The following is a 21,341-nucleotide window of genomic DNA, read 5'->3' as shown; positions in this document are numbered from 1 at the left end:
ATGTTGCCTCTCTGTTGTGTAGACTAGAATGGAGCAAATAACAACAGATACCACAAAGATTTTTAGTTTAATTAAATATTATCATGAAAATCATGATCTAATAATAAGGTTTAGAGCTGAGAAGAAATGGTTAATAACAAGCAAGATATTAAAATGCATAAATGGATACCTAGAAGCCTTATAGAAATTTAATGAAATTTCTCTGCATCCTCAGAAAAATCCAAGGCCTCTAATTTTAGCTGAATTCTACCAAATTTTCAAGAAACAATGAACTCAGTTCTTATGCAAGGTGTCCTAGAAACCACGGAAAGCCATTTTAGGAGGATAACAGGATTAGGGTGCCAACAGTAATTAAGGGAGGAATTTAAAAAAGAAAAGAACAAGTACCAATTTCATAAATATCTACAGTGCAAAAATCGTAAGCAAATTAGCATGGGAGGCGAAAGATGTATACATATGTATGCCTCTCTCTCTCTCTCTCTCTCTCGCGCGCGCGCGCGCGCTCTCGCTCTCACTCTCGCTCTCACTCTCGCTCTCTCTCTCTCTCTAAATCAAAACAAACAAAATCCAAAAGGACAAAACAAAACAAAACACACACAAAACATGGAATCTGTTATATTGGCCCCAGCTACTCCTTTTTAAGGGTGCCTACCCTGGAGGATGGTTGGTAATATCCAGTGTCATTCCATTAGTGAAACTTATTTCCCCTCTCCTGTAGGCATCAATTGCTGATAACTTCTTGGTTAGGGTTGGGACTTTGTGCTCACTTCCCTTCCCAGTAATGGGATTTTGATCTGAATTTGTGCAGATCTCGTAAAGACACCAAAATAAATAAATAAAACTTGACCAGAACACCAAAAACAGTTCTTATGGAGAAAATTTTAATTTTTATCTCTTAACATAAGTCATAGGAACTGATTTGTATAGATGAGGTGTCTTGGAAATGTCAATGGATGAAACTAATGTTAGTGTTTACAATTTAATATAAACAAGGATAGCTATGTAAATTTCTGGGTACACACACATAGCTGGCTAGACAGACATACATACATAAAGGAAAGGAAGGGGCAGGACCAAGAGCAGAGGTGTGTGTAGCAGCCTGGAGATAAATCAGATCCTGCCTCCAGACTCTGGCCAGCAATAGGATAACAATAGGATAATAAGATGAGTCTCAGAGATAGTCCAGTATTTATTGGGCTTCAGCAACCTTGGACCATATAAATGTGTCATTGTAATAAATATTTGCATGTAAGACCTAAATAGCTTTAAAAAACTTAAAGCATGTTTGCAATACCACTTCAAAAATTGTATGTGTGATAAAGAGATGGGAATGATGGCAGAGTGGAGTGGTGCATGAGTAGCAGACAGACACAGAACTAAAGACAAGGTGGTTTTAGAAACCTTGTAGATGTTTGTGATCTGTGCTGCTGCCAGAAACTATGTGGAAAATTATGATCCATGCAAGGAATGGGCAAGGATTTATCTTTTGCAGTAGTATAAATGACTGCAGGCTCATAACAGAGAATGAGAGACATTTAAAGCTTCTGTGACAACACTTATCCCCCACACACATACACATCACCAATAAACAGTCCAGACAGGAAGCCATTGCAGAGAGCCCTTTAAAAATGTGACAAAGATGCTGAAATGTAGCTCTTCACAGTTAATGGCTTCTGTCAGGAGGGGTATGGGTAGAGAAAGACTCAGTTATCTTTAGAGGGATGGCCACTGGGAATTTGACCATGCTCCAGTGAGTACAGGGGCAATGCAAATTGTACTTGGTATATATTTTGGGAGTGGTGGAGGGCACAAGGGTGAGAGGGTAGACTTGGGAGGAACAGGAAAGGAGTGTGATCTATGTGTGTTATATGAAATCCCCAAATAATTAATAAAAATATTTTGTTGGGAAAAAAGAGAGGAGAGAGAAGAATGGGAGGGATGGGAAGGAAACAAAGGAAGGACAGATGGACAGGGCTGATCTTTTTCTAGATAGAAGATCATATTAAATGATAACAGAGGTCTGAATATCAACACAAATACGTATTTGCACACAAAACTCACAAAACACATTTCAGAAGAAAGGACCACTAATTGCTACATAAAATAAGAGTGGATTCTAGTCTACTGTGAAGGAAAGTAGACTCTAGATAAACTAAAACCTTATATGTGAGGAGTCAGCCATCATAAGAGGCTGATTGGCAGAGATAATGAAAGCTACCTCTAAAGCCAGAACTCCTCCCCCCAGGCACTGCTAAATGAGTTGGTGGTCTCAAAATGTAAAATGGATGCAGACACACCTAACAGACAGCATCTGTAAGAGGATGTATCTGCAGGGATTAAACCAGCAAGGAATCACTTCTGAAATTGTCAAAGTCTGCTAATCAGCAACATAAAGACAGAAACTGCCATGCAAAAGTGAGCAGGAGCTGGGGAGATGGCAAAGGTGCTAAGAGCAGTTGGGAACCCAGATTCAGTTTGCAGCATCCATATGAGGCTGCACACAACCAGTTTTAATTCCAGTTCCAGGAAGTGAGATATGGTCTTCTGGCATCAGAGGGCACTTGCACAAACATAAGGACAGAGAAACACATATGTAGAATTCAAAAATAAAGTAAGCAGAGGAAATTTTGGGAACCCAAAAGACAAATAAACATGTCTTTAAAATATCTAATTTGTTAGTAATCAGAGAACAACAAACTAAAACAACTACTTATCATTTTGTATCTGTCTTAGTAGCCAGAATAACCCCGGTAACTCAAGTAACTATGGCAGGGGCATATAGAGGCACAACAGCAAGAACTGGGACAGGACAGACATTCTGAAGAACAGCAGGCAGTAATTTAGGAGAAGGAAACAGACAACATCAGTGTGCGGTGAGGCATAAATACTACTCCAGAGGAAATGTAACGAACATCCAAGAGCCATGGGGGAAATGTGCACAGCCTGTGCCCCAAGGGATGTTCATGTCCCAGAGGATGCCTCTACACCAGGGGATGCCCATGCCCCAGAGGATGCCTGTGCAGTGTGAGGAGGAGCATAGGCTGCCAAATCAGATCTTACAATCATACAAGGGACAAAATGAGTTCCTAGACAGCTTCATCAGAACAGAAGGAACATCAACTGTTTCACAGTTGTTGCATGTGGTGAAAGAAGTGTACAGAGATGAATAAATACACTTTAAACTCAAAGTCCTGGAAAACCATCATTCTCTGTCCCCTGTGATTGCATTAGCCATATTATTCAATAATAACTTTATACTAGCAGAATAATAGTAAATTTGTAAATCTTTCAGTGACATTGCTAAGATTTATTTCACATGGTTAAAAAAAGATTTCCACAGCTATTTTCAATTCCTGGAGGGAGATTGGAATGTGGCCACTCAATAGTCTCCCTGCAAAATGGTCAACTCTTTTATCCTTCCATCCATTGGACTAGTATTGAAATGATCACGAACTAACAATTAGATGACTTTTAAAATTTACTAAACCACACAAACAATAACAAATAAAACCTGCAAAGATTTAACCAATCATTTTACTTGTTGTCTCATTTCTCATATTCTGGTTTGAATAGTAATTTTAATATCAGTAAAATGGAGCATAAAATTTCTGTTTCATCTTAGTAAGTAAATGCTGTGTTTTCACAGAACCTTAGTATTTGTGTTTCTGGATGAGACAGAGTAATTGTTATAAATGGCATACTACAAAAAGGAAAAAGAAAAAAGAAAAAAAAGTAAAGGCCCGAATCAGGAAACCAATAGCAAGAGATGAAGTATTAAGTGTGAGAACATTGGGAAGGCAGGCAGTGCTGAGAGTACAGTTTTAAGAGGATTCCTTTGAAAGTTATTGTTTGTTAATTGAAGAATTCCAAAATGGGTTAACACCTCAGTTACTGGGATAAGCAACCAGATCAGGTTGTGAGCAGGTTCACACATTAACTGACAGCTGTGGTTTATGACATACAGCTGTACACAGAGAATTCCTGAAGCTGGGTCTAGAACCTTCTTTGTATATAGTTGGCATCCTGCCTGCTTTGACTCTATCAGAAGTGAAGGGTGTGAATAGGTTACTCCCAAGCAGGATAGTGCACACCATGGTTTCATCCAAGGATGAAGTGAACTCCAGCCCATCTGTCTGGGTGTCTCCAGAAAGCTTCTCCTGGATGATCCTCCTTCTCTTCCTCCTCCTCCTCCAACGCCAATGCCACTTTCTTCTCCTCCTCCTTCTTTCTCTTGTAAAAAACATCATGTTGTTCTAACTCACAAATAAAAACATTACATAGCTGGTTTAGGAAAGTCACTCACACATTTGCCCAACTTGCCCATTTCCAAACTCAGTATATCTCAGTGAACTAAATACAAAGCCTTCATCTGCCCCAACTCTCCACAGAAGCCTCTTTGACCCTTAGATTTACTTCCCCACCATATACCACTGAAGAACAAATCTCCTCATTTCCCCATTACTTCCCAAAGTCTTTATTGGCGGAGCTGATTCCGGGCATGAAGAAGGCATTTCTTCCTAGTCATCTTAGAAGCAAGCTGGAGGACTTCATTCAGGAAGACAAACCCATATCAAAGTTTCCTATAAAATTTTAAACTAATGTTTAACAATTAGAAATGAAATTATCATAAAATAGTATTAATTAAAACAGTAGTTGCAAGTTATTTTTCTTGTGAGCATGTGTGTGTCTTTTGTAAGAAATGTATTTAATATGAGCATTTTTGTGAGGAGTCTTTTATTTAGCCCAGTGTCTTACTAAAGGTAGTCTTTTGTCACTTCTGGGAATTGAAGATCTTAGACATAAAATCAAATACAATATAAAGGTATAATGTCTTCATTTATACTGAATGTTTCAAGGTGAGAAAATAATTTGGAACCTTGCTAAATGTGTAGTCTTATTATCCCTTCATTCATTTCAGGCCCTGGAGAGTGAATTTGTTTCTTGCCAACTTCATCAATGGATTGACCTTATATTTGGCTACAAACAGCGAGGGCCAGAGGCAGTTCGTGCTCTCAATGTTTTCCACTACTTGACCTACGAAGGCTCTGTGAACCTGGACAGCATCTCAGATCCTGTGCTCCGGGAGGTAGGTGTCCTGAACTGCTCCCAGAGTGCCTAGCATCTCTCAAACACACATCTGACTCCCCATCTTTTTCTGTGTAAGTCTCCTTCAGCCTGACCCTTTACTACACATAGATTTCATGTTTTGACAAATATAAAAAATGGAGATATATCAAAAGCAAACAATGAGACCAATATGTTAAGATTTGTTTGAAATACAGACATTTTAATACAGAACTGTAATTTTACTTCAGCTCTTCATTAAAATGCATTACATGTTGTTAATGGGTGAGGCTTAGGCGAATATTTAACTATGAGGAATTCACTAAAATAATCAGAAGCATAAGTTTTTAAAAACAAAAGCAGCTTTGCAAGTTTCTAGAAGGAACATTCAAAGAGATGTACCAATGTAATGGATGCTGTAATAGTGCATAATTCCCCTGTGTTCTCGGCCTGAGCTGTCTGTAGCTAACAGTTGGGAATTACAAGTATTTTAAGTGAAAAAGTCATTTTAAATAGCATTTAAATAGCTTCCCGGGCATACAATGACTTTGGCTAGGTAGACAGGATATAAATGCAGCAGCTGCTAGGTTAAGTGTTGCTCCAAGGAAACTATATCTATGCCCTCCATCCTACCCACAATCTGCCATCTGCTGTATGCAAAACAAAACATCATGGCTACATCTCCAGGCACTGGAAGACTTTTTCAGTTTTCATTTCAGAGGTAGGAAATGAGCAGATTCAGGAAATGAAGCTCTCTTTAAAACTCTTTTATCCATTTCTTACCTGTCCTATAAAATAAAGACTCCGTTTGCATGGCTCCAAGCAGAGAAGAAAGGACGAGAAAGCACATGATTGATGATCATTGTTCGCTTAGGGTAGAACACTTGGAGAACATGTCTCAACATTCTGTTAAAGGCAGTGATGCACAGTAGCATATGCACAAGGGAATGGGAGCACACAGGCGGCTAGTGGTCTGGGGAGAACCCAGGTATTATGAAATCATTTGGTGAAGTGAGAAATACTCTCCAGAGATCACTACACTTGCCTAATTTAGTGCCCTCAGTTATATATAAATTTTAATCAGATTATTTGGTATGAGGAAATTCTTTTTTTTTTTTTTTGGTTCTTTTTTTTCGGAGCTGGGGACCGAACCCAGGGCCTTGTGCTTCCTAGGCAAGTGCTCTACCACTGAGCTAAATCCCCAACCCCGGAAATTCTTATACCTATAAGAATTCTTATACCCTTTGCTTAACACGGGCCCATCTTATAAATTTTTTATAATAAAATTCATCCTTTTCAACCAACATTTTTTTGTGAGATAAAGTCTCACTTTGTAATCCTGAACAACCCAGAACTTTCTATGTAGATCATTCTGGCCTGGAACTTAATAGATATCCATCTGCCTCTTCCTCCTGATGCTGGAATCAAGGGTTTTCACTGTCTTGCCCAGCCACAGTGAATACTTTCATAATCATAAAAGGGAAAAGTGGAATAGCTCATTCTTATACTCCAAGTCCAGTTGGACTTAATTCATACATTTCATGGACATCTTTGGTCCTGGGTGTCTTGCTGTGCTTTTTTCCTCTACAACAAAGTTCTGTATGTAAAAGGGAAATTACAGGCCGATTGTTTTGGACAGAATACAAATTTGAGTGTATTGAATATGAGGAAAACCACAGGGTAGCATTTAGATTGATAGGGAAATAGCAGATTTTTCTTACTTACATGTGAGTTAGAAAAGAGACAAATGAGCCAGATGAAAAGACACCAGAATTAGAATTGAGATGTTCCTTCTGTGATTAGAGTGTGCATTTGAACCTCACTAATGGTCCTGCATCCTTAACTGTCACACCATTATTCTGGACAATGGCAAAACCAATTCATTTTTTGTAAGCTTTACTCATTGCAGTGTAGGAACCAACTGTAGCCCAGAGCGTGGGCTTTTCACTGATTTGCTGGATGGGAGTGGACCCAGCTTCATGCTCACTTATGTAGATGTTCTGAACAGAATCTGTTGCACTGTGGATCTTTATATAACCCCAAGTGATGAATACTGTCTAGTGTTAGGTGGGATGTGTTTGCTCAGGACTCCGCTCCTTTGAGCATATCATCCAGAATAAACACACCAGATGCTGAAGTTCTGCCATCTTCAAAATCCAGCTAGGATACGCATCTTCTCACCCCCAGCTCTTGCTCAGGTGTTTGACCTGTCACCTCTTAGAGTGTGAGGAGCACACTCTGGCAGTGCACCCCTCTCCAGCTAGCACAGGCCCTGACACAGTCAGCAGAGCTGTTGGCACTGGCTTTGAAGATCTCTACTTCATCTTCCTGAGGGCAGCAAGAGACCATTAGTGTAGTTAAGATTGAAGGCTTTTTAGGAAATTAGTTAATTTTTCTCTCCTATTCCTCACCATCATTCCCTCTCATACATTCCCGTTAATCTCCGGGAATAAGTTGGAACAAAACATATTCCCACGAAGTCTTTTGCCCTTTGAAGAGCAGTGCTCTCCAAAGGCTAGAAACCACTTAAAAGCCACAAGCTAGCTCAAGACAGCCAGAGTGCTGAACCTCACTCTTTCAGTTGCTCTGGGAAGGAAGAAATAGCACATTACCCCACACAGGGGCAAGCAGTCTCCATGGTCACAAGGCAGAGCTCTGTAGATAGTGCAACTAAGGTTTGATGGTTTAAGGTTCATACCCTTCCCTGCACATTGTCAGCGTGAAAAACCCCTGGGGAGATACAATACCTGGTTTCAAAGCATTCCTCTTGGAACCCTGAAGAGAGTTGCTCTCAGCCTGAAAGACTGAACAGACTCCTACATAAAAAAAGAAAAAGAAGAAAAGCTCGAAAATTGGCCTGTTCATGATGTCTTCCCTCATTTTACTTATGATGATTATCTCGGTATTTTTTAATGTAAAGACCATTAATAGCTAAAACCATAGGAAAGCTAGGTTTTGTTGTTTCATAATGCCATTTTGCCTGATTAAGATGATTTTATTAAAAAATGCTAAGCACATCCTTAAAAGACTAGCATGTCCCCTTTGTTTAAAAATTCTATGATCCGCCTAGAATTTTGAGCTTTGAAGTTAGTGCTAGAATTTGTGGAATAGCTTAAGGTTATTGACTCATTCTTCCCTGACAGGTGAAGTCATGAACCAGCACTAACCACAGCAATTATGGCATTAAAATGTCAAGAAATTAGAGGTCAGAATAACAGATAATTTTCTTCTCTATGTCAGATTAAAAATTGGCATTCTTTGACAGTTTAGGATCTCTGGCTGAGAAAATGATGACAGCTTAACTCATTTTATACTTGTAAAGCAGTAATTGATAGTAAACTTTATCTTGACAGCTTCTGGGCAGAAACATGACAGCGCAGTTCTGGTACAAAGCTCCTTAATATGTAAACACTAGGTCTGCTGGAGAGTAGAGATTTATTTAAACTGTGTTAAGTCTTGTCTTACATCATTATCGTCTGGGCTCTTTCTCATGATGGCTCAACTATTTGGGTAGTGGTTTTGAAGCATGACAATGAATAGGCTTTCTTCTCCTTTTTCCATATTAAAAAAAATGATCATTTTCCTCATATTTGTATCTACCAAGTGACCTGCCTAGGAAGAGAGTTCAGGTTAGAAGCCACCGGGTGCTGTGACTTTCTTCCTCCCTCCTCGTCAAGTGTGATAGGAGCCCAGCAGAGTCTCAGCTGGGAGCCTTTTGGAGATCTTAGTGTTTAGTGTGTGCCTGTGTATATGTGTGTGTGCTCGTGTGTGTGTGTATATGTATGTGTGTGTGCGTGTGTGTGCGTGTGTGTGTGCATGTGTATATGTGTGTGTGCGTGTGTGTGTGTGCATGTGTGTGTGTGTGCGTGTGTGTGCGTGTGTGTATATGTATGCGTGTGTGTGTGTGTGTGTGTGTGTGTGTGTGTGTGTGTGTGTGTGTGCGTATAAGTACCACACTATGGCTGCAGAGGTCAGAGGACAGCTTCTGGTAGTCAGTTTTCTCCTTCTACCATATGAGTTTCAGGATTGGAATCAGATTATCAGGCTTAGAGGCAGATGTCTTTACCAGCTGAGCCATCTCACCAGCCCCAAAAGATAAAGTTGGAAAAGGTTTGTTCTACATTAGATATGCTAAAGCTACTTGAGAAGTTCTGCTTTTCTAGTATAGTGGGGTAGCTATCACTATACCACCATTTTATATAGTCACATCTGGGCCTCCTGCTCTGGATCCTCCACTGTTTCAAACCTACATTCCATTCCCATACAGCCATCTCAGCAGCAGCCACTGTGTTTTCCTTCCTATGGATATTAGGAATATCAAGAATAACACTGTATGCCTAGTTCTAAGTTAATATTTGTCCTAAACTATTATTTGTAGTTAATATTTTTCTTCAATGTCAGTAATTTAGTTTTGTTAAAATACTATTTGAATTTATGTTTCTGCATTCTCCATAAGTGCACTGCATGTCTGCACTGCTGATGGAGGCCAGCAGAGGGCATAAGATTCCCCTGAAACTGAAGTTATAGGCAGATGTGAGCATCCCTGTAGGTGCTGGGAAACAAACCCAGGTCCTCTGCTAGAGCAGCCAGTGCTCTTAACTGGCAAGCATCTCTCTGGCCGCGCGCTCACTGCTATTACACTTCAAGAAGTAAGTTAGCCTTGGTACTGCACTGGTGTGGAGGCTGCCCCTGTGCAGCAAGAGGAAGTTCAGTCAGTGCTTCCTAGCAGAAGCTCTAAACTCATGCCAGACAAATGACGAAGAATGCTAAGTTCTGAGCTGACATAACACTTCTCATCATACCTATGCCCAACCTCACCAAAAAGAAAAATGACTTTAACAATCACCCTGTGACAAAGAGAGATAGTGCTGTGTTTCTGACACCTAGAACATATGGACCATGCAGTGTTTATATATTTACAGATATGCTCATCAATTCTGCATTTTAAAATATTCAGTACATTTTAATATTTACCAGCAATCACAAAAGTTCGCCATTTTCCATCTAGCTGTCTTGACTTAGGCAAGCTCTGCTTTGATCTCTCCTTTGATCTGCCACGGGTAACAGAGCTGTTCTCTGTGTGTGCTATGAGGGAGAGCATGCCCACAGGAGGTAGGCTACATCACTTCAGTATCACTTCATTTTCTTGCTGAAATGTTCCTTGCTACTACAGAGCACGAACATGATAGGGCTGTCAAGAACCAGCAAGACAGATGTGTCTGTATCCAAAACAGCTGCTGCTGACTTTCCCAGAGAGATGAGCCTGTAAAGTTCATAAGGGAAAAAAATCAACTTAGTTTTCATTTCCTGCTGATATAAATGAAAGACAGTGGCAGCATGGATGGCCCTAACTGCTCTGCTCACCTGCCTGTGCCCCTATCAGCCCTTTTCTCCCTTCACCCTGATATCTTCCTTTGATACAATCAGAGGTATCAACACGGGATGTTGCTTTGATTCTCTAGGGTAAGTGTTGGTTCAGTCTCCTGTTTGTGATCCACGAGCGAGCTACCTCAGTGGGCTGAAGAATATAGCATTGCTCACAGAGCCATGATGCCTCACTGTCTTCATACTGGCTGATGAGGGTTGCTCACCTAAGCTCCCTTTCAGGGAAATGGTCGTACTAAATGAGCAGGCAGCTTACTAGCCGGTGACCGTCTCCTAAGCCACCTTAACATTTCCTTACTGTGAAGAAATAGTTAACAAGTTCAGAGTCCAAATAAACACAAGGAACATGCCTGCATTCTGATTAGTGAAGTGCAAGTAGACATAAGGTGTCCTTCAGAGTCCCCCAAACCCTGTGTTCCATATCTACAGCACTGAGATTTACATGGCAGATCTGATTAATAAACTTTGAATGTGGAAATTAAAGAAATTAATGGCACATGCTGACTTGTGCTTAGCTAACATTTAGTTTGGGTTTCTCTTGTTGGATCTTTACGGTGTGCTTAGCTAGTCTTACGTTTCTTGATCTTCCCCCACAAAAACATGTGGTACAGTCAGTAAGCCTCAGATGTTAGATCTATCTTTCCTCTTTTTTGTATTACTTTCATTCTGTGCTATTGGAAAATGCTAATTAATGATTTTCAGAAATGATCAGCAAATGCTTTCATAATATCCACATTTGGAACAGGGAAGATGACACCCTGCTGTTTGTCAAGGAAATGTCTGGAAGGTGCTTGCTTCCCCATCTCCCATCAGCACAGAGCTTGGTTGTGTTACACTGTCATCTGCTTCCTTCTGTGAGAATGGGGCTCATTCAGTTGTTTCGGTTGTATGTTCAGGACTCATTTACAGCCTCAGACACAGTGATAATGGCCAGAATTAAAGTTGTTTGAAGTCTCAGAATAGTCTTTCTAAATTACTATTTTCCATTTATGAAAAATTCTGTTGAATTAATGCTGTGATGTTTTGAATATGTCCTTGACTTAGGTCGATAAAGAGACATGTTTCACCTTGGAATATTGACATCATAACCTGGTGAATTTATGTCACAACTCTGCACACCAAGACAAATCTGGATGTTGTTATCCTTTTTGTAGTATCTTTCTTCCATTGTTAGACACTCTAATTTACAAGACTGCCACCTACATAACTGTCCCCTCTCACTGCTTCTTTCTCACCTTCCCCCTGTCTCCTGGAAGGCATTTCACAGAAAGCAGTTCAGCCAGGGCAGGTGTGACAGGATCTTGCCCTGGCTGCACTAGGCTATGCCCTGGTCGGTTTGGTCCTCTTTGAGAAATAAATACTAAAGTGAGCAGAGAGCCCCAACCATGATCACCTTCTTAAGAGATCACCTCTTCCTGGGATCAGTGGGTACAGGCTGCAAGAGACCCTGCATTCCCAGAGCTCACACCACAACCACCCTCTGTTGCCCCGATAAGGTTTTCCAACCCTCATTAAAATGGATCTTGGTTGAGTATACTTTAGTCCAGTCTTTTCCATCCCGGCATGTAGCAAACAGTGGGCAGCATCCTCTCAGCTGTCACATTACACTTTCACATTAACCCCTCTTGCATCTCTGTCTCAGGCACCTCCCATCAAAGGGGCACTGAAAACCTCCTTCAAAAGAAACTGCTGTCACCTTCAGCCACACGGGTGAACCTTGAGGACACTGTGCTAAGTAAAATAATTTGGTCACAAAGCAAAGCAAAATAGAGCAAACAAAAAACAACAGATGCCCCACCTCCTCCCTCACCCCACATACAAAAACTCTACTTAGAAGAGAGGTCTGGAGCAGTCACTGTCACAGAGGAGAAAGCAAACCAATGCTTGCTGGGGATTAATAGAGGGGAGGGGTGGGCTCTTGTCAGTGAACACAGACCGAAGGAGCTGTAGGCATTAGTTGTCCAGTGATATACTCTAAGTAGTGAAGACTGCACAACTCCATGTAAAATGGCTGAAATAATAAGCCAAGTTTTATGTGCATCTAAAATTGCCTTAAGAAATAAGGCAGAATACAGAGATCAGGAAGTGAAAGGAAAACAATTAGAGGGAGGCTATCTACACAGGCCCAGGGTAAGAGGAGGAAATGTTAGTGAAAAGATAGCAAGAGATGTGTTGTCCAGCATGAGCTGTGCTCTGAAACAGAATCACCTAGCCTAGCCACTGCTAAACCAACACGTACATAGGAAATACCTCAGCCTCCTATCTCTTGAACTAAGCTAGGCTCCCCACTGTAGCCAAGGGGGAGGAGAAGCCAAGAGTAAGGACTGTAGTGATGAGATCTGCGGAGGTCCGTGGATCAGAGCCAAAGAAGAAAGTTGTCTAATTCAGCACCATCCCCACTGAAATGTTATTTCCAGCTAAAATGTCTAAAATGTATTTTAGACATCCTCAGCAGGTCAGCCACTAGCCCACTTCATTAAAACCCTTGCTTTGTTCCTGGGACTCACAAACATTTACACTTCAAGTACAAAGTCTGAGAGAATTTGCAGCAGTAGAACTGAACTAATTATAAAAAAAGGAAATATTCTGGATGAAAGATTTTCTGTCAGAATGGACGGCTACTAAGTTGCTTATGTAACATCATTACAATTGACCACTGCAAGGAGCAGGTGGCGCTCTAGAGTTCTCTCCCACTCTCACTTGAACTAAACACAGGTGACCATAGGCCTGAGCTGCTCCCGCAAGCCTGGGATGACCAGGCCTTCCAAGCCAATGGAAATATGGTTGTTTGTTTTTTAAAATAGAGCTAGAAGATGGGTTCTTTATATATTCAATAATTTTGCTAGAATAGAGTTTTTTAGTCTTAATGTAGGTGATTATTAGATCAGTAATAAAAAGCGTTTGTATATCTGCTTGTGGTTTCTCTGAAGAATACAAACAGTTGACAATAAAACTGTTTTAATTTTTTATATGGTGGAATGTTTAAAAGCAAGAAATGGTAGAGTGCATATATTATTTTCGTGATTTACTTCGTTCTTAGTTTTCTAGCATTAAAAAATAATACTTTATATGATCTTGTTTTATCACAACGATGAAGCAAAAGCAAAACCTATCACTTAAAATGCACTCCACCATTACGTCACCTTTCTTTTTACCACTCCTCAAAGTTGCATTGTTTTCTAATGTTTTATGTGATGTAGGCAGAATTACAGATAGAATGGAAAAATGGTACAAGTATTATATACACACATAGCCATATATATATATATATATATATATATATATATATATATATATATATATATATGGTTATGGAAACAACAGCAGCTCTTAAGTGTTAAAACCACTATAACAATGACATTAGCACAATAGTAGGTAAAATAGTCAGTTTTTTTTTTCTGTGTTCTCAACAACCACATTTACCCTTTTTAAACAATCTTTTCGAAAACTGAACAGAGTTGGTGCCCCTAAAGCAGTCACATTGGAATGTCTGTGTCCAACATAGATGGTAGATCCCCAGGGCCACATAGAAGGGACCTCTCTCGATTAACCTCCTCTAGGACTATACACTCTTGTACCCCAATATGACACACACCTCCAGCAGGCTACATGCAGTTGGGTAGAATTACATATAAATGGCTGGGAGAGGGGAGTGGCTGGCTACTCTGGTGTTGATCCAATCCTCTCCTTCCTAGAATGTCACTATTCATAGTCAGAGATCCTGGTGGATGCTTGCTAGCAGGAACAGCTGATTTGATGAAGATAGCAGCTTGCTTGATGGGAGAACCAGATGGACAACAGAGGGCTAGGAAAAGGAGGAAGGAAGGAAGGAAGGAAGGAAGGAAGGAAGGAAGGAAGGAAGGAAGGAAGGAAGGAAGGACTAGTTTTAAAGATGCTATGGAAGAATATCCATGTTAAATTTACCTGTATTATGAGTAGAACAAAGTTTACCTTAGCAAGGGTCTGCTACAAGCCTCCTGAGTCTGGACTTTCATCTTGTCTGTGAAGTCTTTCCTCTGGACAAGCACAGGTATAACACACAGGTGTAACACACACAGGTAACACACAAGCATATGCAACATATGTGTCTCTCCTCTTCTGATGAGTTACTACCAGGTTGTTCACAGAGGGGAAACTCTGTTAGAGGGAGGGGAGGAGAGAAGAAAGAAAGCAGTTAAGCGAGGTACCCACAGGCTGTGAGAGGACAGAGTGCTGCACTGAGGCTGCCATACCTAGGGCCTCTACGCATGCGTGCAGGACATCTCCTTAACTCATGAATTCTAAAATGTGCTGCTTCTTGGGAAGTGAGGCAGATTCTCTCTCACTTGCCTCTAAGTGGGCAACAGCCTTGACTAAAGAGGACACATTTAAAGAGAGCCTTGAAACCAGTAAGAAGAAAGGAGGCCAGATTGAAGACTTCAAACTGTAATTTGATTGGTAGGTGCCAGAGTGTTTTACAGAAAAGAGCCTAGCAAGACAAAAGACAACAGAAAGTGACCCTTCTTTGTCCTCTCTATATATTATAGCTAATCAGAAAAGACCAGTGTTCATCTGTGTGTGAAATTCAAGTCACCTGTGGCCATCTTACTTGTTTCTTCAACCTTGCACAGCACACAGCCCATTTCTGTGTCCTTGCCTGCCTATCTCTGCAGAATCCTAAGTACTCAAATCTCCTTGAGGTGTTGAACACACCTGCTTCCTGGCAGACTCTCAAGGAGAGAGACAGATGCTAAGCATTTAATGAATGACCAGGGAATATTCTGCAGGGTAAAGATACAAAAATAGTTCAGAATCACTATAGAAAAATTGTAGGTTGTTGGAAACCATTTTGAACTTGTATTTCTATCTAAAAAGTTCAAAGTAGAAAACCAAAGTGGTCTTCCTACTTGTAATCACTGGTGAGAGAATGAACTCTAGCGTGTAGTAGCTACTGTCCATGAATGCCTTACAGACCACTGAAATCCAAATGGCTTCTTCATTTATAGCACTGACTATTACATTCTAGGTTCATAAACATAAATACACAAGTCAACACCACAGTCTGGAGCACATGTGGGCATTCTGTTTATGGCAGCTGCCCCCTATCTGGGTGCACATCCACTGGTATAGTTGCTTACCATCATATAGGGGTGCATATCCAATGACCACCACATCAACTTGTTCATCCAGTCGTACCTAGTTCTAAAGCCTGAAACTACTAACAGAAATGTCTGAGTTGTGCTAAACTGCTAATGGGACACTGCCCAGCATAAAAATAAATAGTGATGCTCTAAGAAGGGATGTCACAGACACTGTTGATCCACATGGGACATACAAGTAACATGTTCTCCTTATCATCCAGTGTCTAGAAATGTCAGAGAAGAAGACATTGGTACTGATAAGCCTGGAAATGGTGGTTAGCTTGCTGGATGAGGTGTGGCTTGGGACAGTTAGCTAAGGAGAGATAGGAAGTTGGTCATATACATGCTCACACTACTGCAACCAAAATCAAGATAAGAAGACTTCAAGTTCCATCCCAAAGTCTTCTGCCTTGATAAGGAGGAAAAACTGTGTTTACTCTGTTTTTGTCTTGCTTGAGCCTTAATAAAATTGTGCTGAAATCTCCATGCTCTGGGCCCACAAGATGGCTTAGCAGGTATAGGAACTAGCCACAAAGCCCGATGAACTGAGCTTAATCTCCAGGTCCCACATGATAGAAAGAGAGAACTATCTTAAGTCATCCTCTGATCTCAACATGTTCATCATTGCAAATGTGGCCTACTCGTATTATCTGCACATATACAATAACTAATATAATTTAAAAGTCCAGGGTTCCAATTTAGAGATCACAAACCTAATTAAGCAGTGCTGCTTTCTAAGATCAAGCCAACCATGTTTTCATGTTACCAACCAAAACGTTGTCCCCAAGGAGCCTGTGTAAATGTTATAGCTTTGACAATAAAGGTTTCCCCAGTACAAGTGCTGCATCTCTGAGGGGAAAGGAATGAATCCTGGCAGTCAGGAGCCAAGGAACGTCACAGTCACAACTCAGCAAACTTCACAGAGGGTGGTGGCTGCCTTTGCTTGGTCAAGAAGCAGCAAAGACCTGGGAGGGAGTTTATGTAGGATTTCTTAGACGTGGAGTTCTCCAGGGTGGAGATTTTTAGGGTGGGGATTAGTGGGATTACAGACCCTGAGTTTGGGATGAGCCCAGGGATTGGTGTGATTTCAAGATCAGGGATGGTTGGGTTTTCAAGTCCTGAGCTTGGGTTTGTTACTGTGTAGGGCAGAGCTTGGTCACCTGTATCTGGAGAAGAGGGTGAGTTTGGGTTTTTAGACTATTAGAGTGTTCTGTGGGTGGAGCCTAGCAGTTGGAGGTCCTTAGCAGGGCCTGGGGCCTGGCCCACTCAGATACCTGGAGAGGCTCACACCCTGTGTTCTTCGAAATTTGTAGAACACAAAGGCTTGGTAAGCACCTTCGGTTTTTTTTTGTTTGTTTGTTTGTTTGTTTGTTTTGTTTTTTTTAAAGAATCAGGTGTTGCACCTGTTCCCTGTATGGACCATCCTTGTCACAGGGATGCTTCCTTGACTCTGAGGTGTACAAGCTTCTAATAATGAATAACTTCTCAGTGAAGGAAACTGAGTTGACAGACTCCTTTCCTAACATCTTCTAATTCTGGATAGCTTCTTAGTAAAGGATGTAGGGTTGACAGGCTTGTTTCCAAAGGTCGGTTATGCCATCTACCCGACTCATCCTCCTGAATGTTCAGACTGCCTAGAATGGAGGCATTCACGAATCCCAAATCTAGAATAACTAGTCAGGGATAAAGCAAGTGAAATGTGCAGTCTGGGCGTGTCTCCACCACAGTCTTCCCTGCTGTGTGCACTCATGTGCATTTCTGATTTCCTTCCTGGGCTGCAGACTACCTGAGGGCAGTGTGACTGTTGACTGAGCATTTAGATGTTTGTCAGCCTAATTGCTGCAGTGGCACTGAACCCTTGTAGTAATGGGCTCTTGTGTTTTCTCTACCCATGTCCATATTCTTTACCTTTTCTGGATCAACTTTCAGCTTGGCCCAGATTCCCCCACTAGTGCTCCACTTTTATAGTCAGTGAATGTTGGAATGGCTGAGCCACAGTCCTGACCTGCAGAGAGAGTCAGTCTGAGCAACACTCACATAGTCATGGATTCACTTCCCTGCAGAGGGAGGAACTCTACTTTGAGAGTATGGGGAAAGCTGGGGATGATGTGTCAACTCCCAGCCCAAGGACACCAGTGAACTTCCCCCTTCCTGGAGTGGATCTCTCAGGACAGCAACTCAATCACAGATTCCTAAGCTGCGTGATGAACCCTCCATCACAGCAGGCTGCTCTCCTAGTCCAGGAGACAGCAATGACCCCCTTAAAAGGGCTTGGGAAGAGGGGCAGAGGAGTAAAGAGGGGCAGCAGGCTCACTGGCCATTGTCTGGCAACAACCAGAGCTGGAACCTAGAGGAGTCAGCCTGCCTTTCTGACATCAGTAAGAGTTGAAATCTTTTAATTCAGAAGGGAAGGAATACTTGGAAGGCACAGGTCTGTTGTAGATAAATTCTAGAACACAGAATCCTTTGATGCACAAAACCATCTGACACAATTCACAAAGAATACACCATAGTCCCCCAAATGTGGAGCTTGAATGCTCTGTGTCAGTCCAAAGTCATCACCAAAGAAATTTCTGGAAATTGTGCCAGTATCCTAACATTTTCTACTATAATTTTAATATTTCTCTTTGAGAAACAAGGTTAGAGCAAATGGAAGATGCTTGCTGGCTCTTTGTTCAGTGAGTGTTGGGCTCTGTAAGTACAGGATAGTAACTGAAGGTCAGATGTGTTTGATATTTAGCCCCAGCCTCTCGCCCCCATGAGGTCCTTTTTCCTGGAGAAGTAGAAATGCAGGCAACCATGTCTATGGCTAGAAAGACTTTAGTTGATACTGGGCATTTGCTGGCCAAGGCAGCCTTAATAGAAAAATTACTGCTCTTCTCCACAAATAATTCTCAAGAGTTATTGTAATAATGTGAAGCCAACTAGAAATGGTCTCTTCTCCGCTTTTATAACCGTAAATCTTGCATGGGAAGACACAGTGTGATGGTACCTACATGAATACAATTTAGCTAAATAGTCACACTTTGCATTTGAATGGACATCATGAAAATAAATGTTACATTAAAACTGGACAGCACTTAAAGAGATTTAATAATTCATCTTATTGTTGCTGCAAATAAATGAACCAAAGCCCCTTTTATGTACTTGTTAAAATATGGCGGATAATGATCCATTCATGTTTAATATTGCTAATAAATTTGAAAGTTCCCATTTTTTACTGTTAAACATTTTCTTGAAATGCAGTACAGGAGACAGATGGTTAATTTAAGTACTTTATAAGTGGAGAGTTGTAGATGGTGACGCGATTAGTAGCAGTGCTGTGTCAGGAGCCATCTACAAGCTTACCTGCGCTCCTCCCAGCACTCGGTAGTGGGTTTCGTATTTCACTTTTATGTGCACCAAATTGCACATGATTGTAGGGGGAAAACTAACATGGAAATAGGGTAATGATAGTAGTAAATATTGTGCTTTTCCTTGTTGACTTAAATTACACATTTACAATATCTCAGGAAAAATCTTATTAATCTAATTTAATATGTTGAAATATTTTACCTATAAAATTTATGAAGAGAAAAAATACTTAGGTCTCTAAACACACAGATGCACAAATACAAGTATACAGATATGCACATGTATGCAGTGTTATATTGTATAATCCAGGCAGTTTGAGATGGAAATTAGTTTTATTCAATGGGAGCCATACCATTTTAGTGTTCATATCTACACAGGCTTTAATAAAATACTGTATATATCTCAGGATATTTAAAGAATTCTTCCATTTTTAGTGAGTATTCTCAAAAGTTTACATGGTGGAAACCAAGAGAAATTAATTCATATCTTATAAATAATATCCCTGTATCCCTCTTAAAGCATCATAACAAGCTGAACTGTGTTTTTGAATCAAAAGTGTTGCTCTATTTTATTGCAACACCAAAGCCTTGGTGTTCAGGCCTCGGGTTGCCCTCTGTATTGACTAAAATGTATGATTTTCACTTTTATATCAGTGATATAATTCTCTTTCCCATGAAGATTCCAGAAGCTTATTTTATTAGAGACCCCCATACGTTCCTCCTTACAAAGGACTCTATTAAGGTACCTGTGTTGTCTTTAGTGCTGATGGTGTTTTTGGTCTTTAACTGCATGCATGGATGCACAGACTATGGTTTCTGCATTTAACCCCAACTTCAGTGATGACAGCAGTGCTGTGCTTAACTGAAGCATGATTAGAAGATGTGAAGCTTGTCCACAAAATACTAACATTGGAGAAAAGAACAGTCCTGGAACTTTCTGGAGTCTTTTTATGGCTAGCTTGAGCTTCACTTGCATTGTCAGAAGTGTGCTGACCTCTCTTTTGACACACATTGATTATGACAGTCACCCTCCTTGCCCTACAGGCCATGGAAGCACAGATACAGAACTTTGGACAGACGCCATCTCAGTTGCTCATCGAGCCACATCCGCCTAGGAGCTCAGCCATGCACCTGGTAAGGCAGCAGCCATGGAGGTCTTTCTTTCCTTTGTACCCAGGTAGAAAGCAAATAAAATGCTACTTCAGTACTATTTTCCAAGGCTTCCCAGTTTATCTGTTGACTCATAAGCTCAAGGGCATGCTAGAAGGAAGTGTGATTTCTACTCTTAAGTCCTGCTTAAGTGAGCCCAATCTTGGGCTTACAAAAGCAGCATCTACTTCTCTGTAAGCCTTTTAGGGTACACACACACACACACACACACACACACACACACACACACACACACACACACACACACAGTGGCCCCAATTAAATTAGATCTGTAAATTAAGCACACAGTATAAGCACAAGCCAGCAGAAGTGTAGTTCATTTTCAGAGAAACAGTGATCCAAAGGCAGTTTGTGGCTCCTGCAGAAAAGCTGTGGGACAAAACAGGCTGATTACAAGTAAAGGCTCCAAAGCCAGATGTGGGCCAAACTCCATTCCTGCCACTAGTTAGTAAGTGACTGGGGATGAGTACTGACCAGCTGTGAGTTGACATGTCAGCATCTGGAGCGTGAGGTCTACTCATGCCTGCACTGAGATCCCAAGGCCTGCTTCTGAACCTCGCTTAGGCCAGCCTGTGATGTGTGTCCCCAGTAGATGCTAGCTGGTCTCATCAAGAGCTAGGTCTTCGGTCCTACTTTTTAAGGAAAGAATTGCATGCTTTATTCTAAAATTGAAAGGTCCATCCTCATAACAAAGCAGTCCCTTTTAAGTTTATCAGCAAGTAGCAAACATTCCCTCTTTTTATTTAATTCTATGAAAGCTAATAGACTTTTAATGTACATACTTGCTGATTGACTTTTAATGTATTTTTTAATGATCTCTCGATAAATTTTTATAATACTTCAACAAATGTTTCAAGACAGAAACAGTTGTAAATGAATTCTCAGATGATCTATATGTATCCACCATCTTGAAGACATTCCTGCCCCCTCAGTGGGGTGGAGAGCTCTGTGATAGGTTGGCAGTGGGTGTGTCAGCAAGCCTGTAAGCTAGTGTTCCTCTGATGGGGAGAATATGCTCCTCATTTACTTGATGCATTTTCGAGCCCTTCCATGTGTCATCAGATGACTGAGAGTGAGGCATAGTGTCAGGTGCCTCTGAAGCAGGCAGTCCACACCTGGGGAAACACAGCTACACACTTGCTTTAAACCTTTCTGCAGCAGCCATCCACATAGTTTCAGCCCTGTAGGCATAGTGGATGTCTTTTGATTGCACTTGGACATTCTGTGTAGCAAAATAGATTTTCAAGGA

General features: G+C 41.0%; 1 protein-coding gene across 8 annotated transcripts in view; it reads left to right on the top strand.

Moving 5' to 3' along the window:
• Positions 1 to 21,341, top strand: part of Nbea (neurobeachin) — a 576,469-nt gene that overhangs the window by 532,626 nt on the left and 22,502 nt on the right. For 5 of the 8 annotated variants that reach the window (NM_001427608.1, XM_087626792.1, XM_087626788.1 and 2 more), the window contains 2 exon segments: positions 4,919 to 5,086; positions 19,967 to 20,056. In NM_001427608.1, coding sequence (NP_001414537.1) covers positions 4,919 to 5,086; positions 19,967 to 20,056 — 258 coding nt within the window. 8 annotated transcript variants of the gene reach the window in all.

The sequence above is a fragment of the Rattus norvegicus genome, chromosome 2, assembly GCF_021556685.1.
Source record: "Rattus norvegicus strain SHRSP/BbbUtx chromosome 2, alternate assembly SHRSP_T2T, whole genome shotgun sequence".
Lineage (NCBI taxonomy): Eukaryota > Metazoa > Chordata > Mammalia > Rodentia > Muridae > Rattus > Rattus norvegicus.
This window is presented reverse-complemented; position numbering and strand designations above follow the sequence as displayed.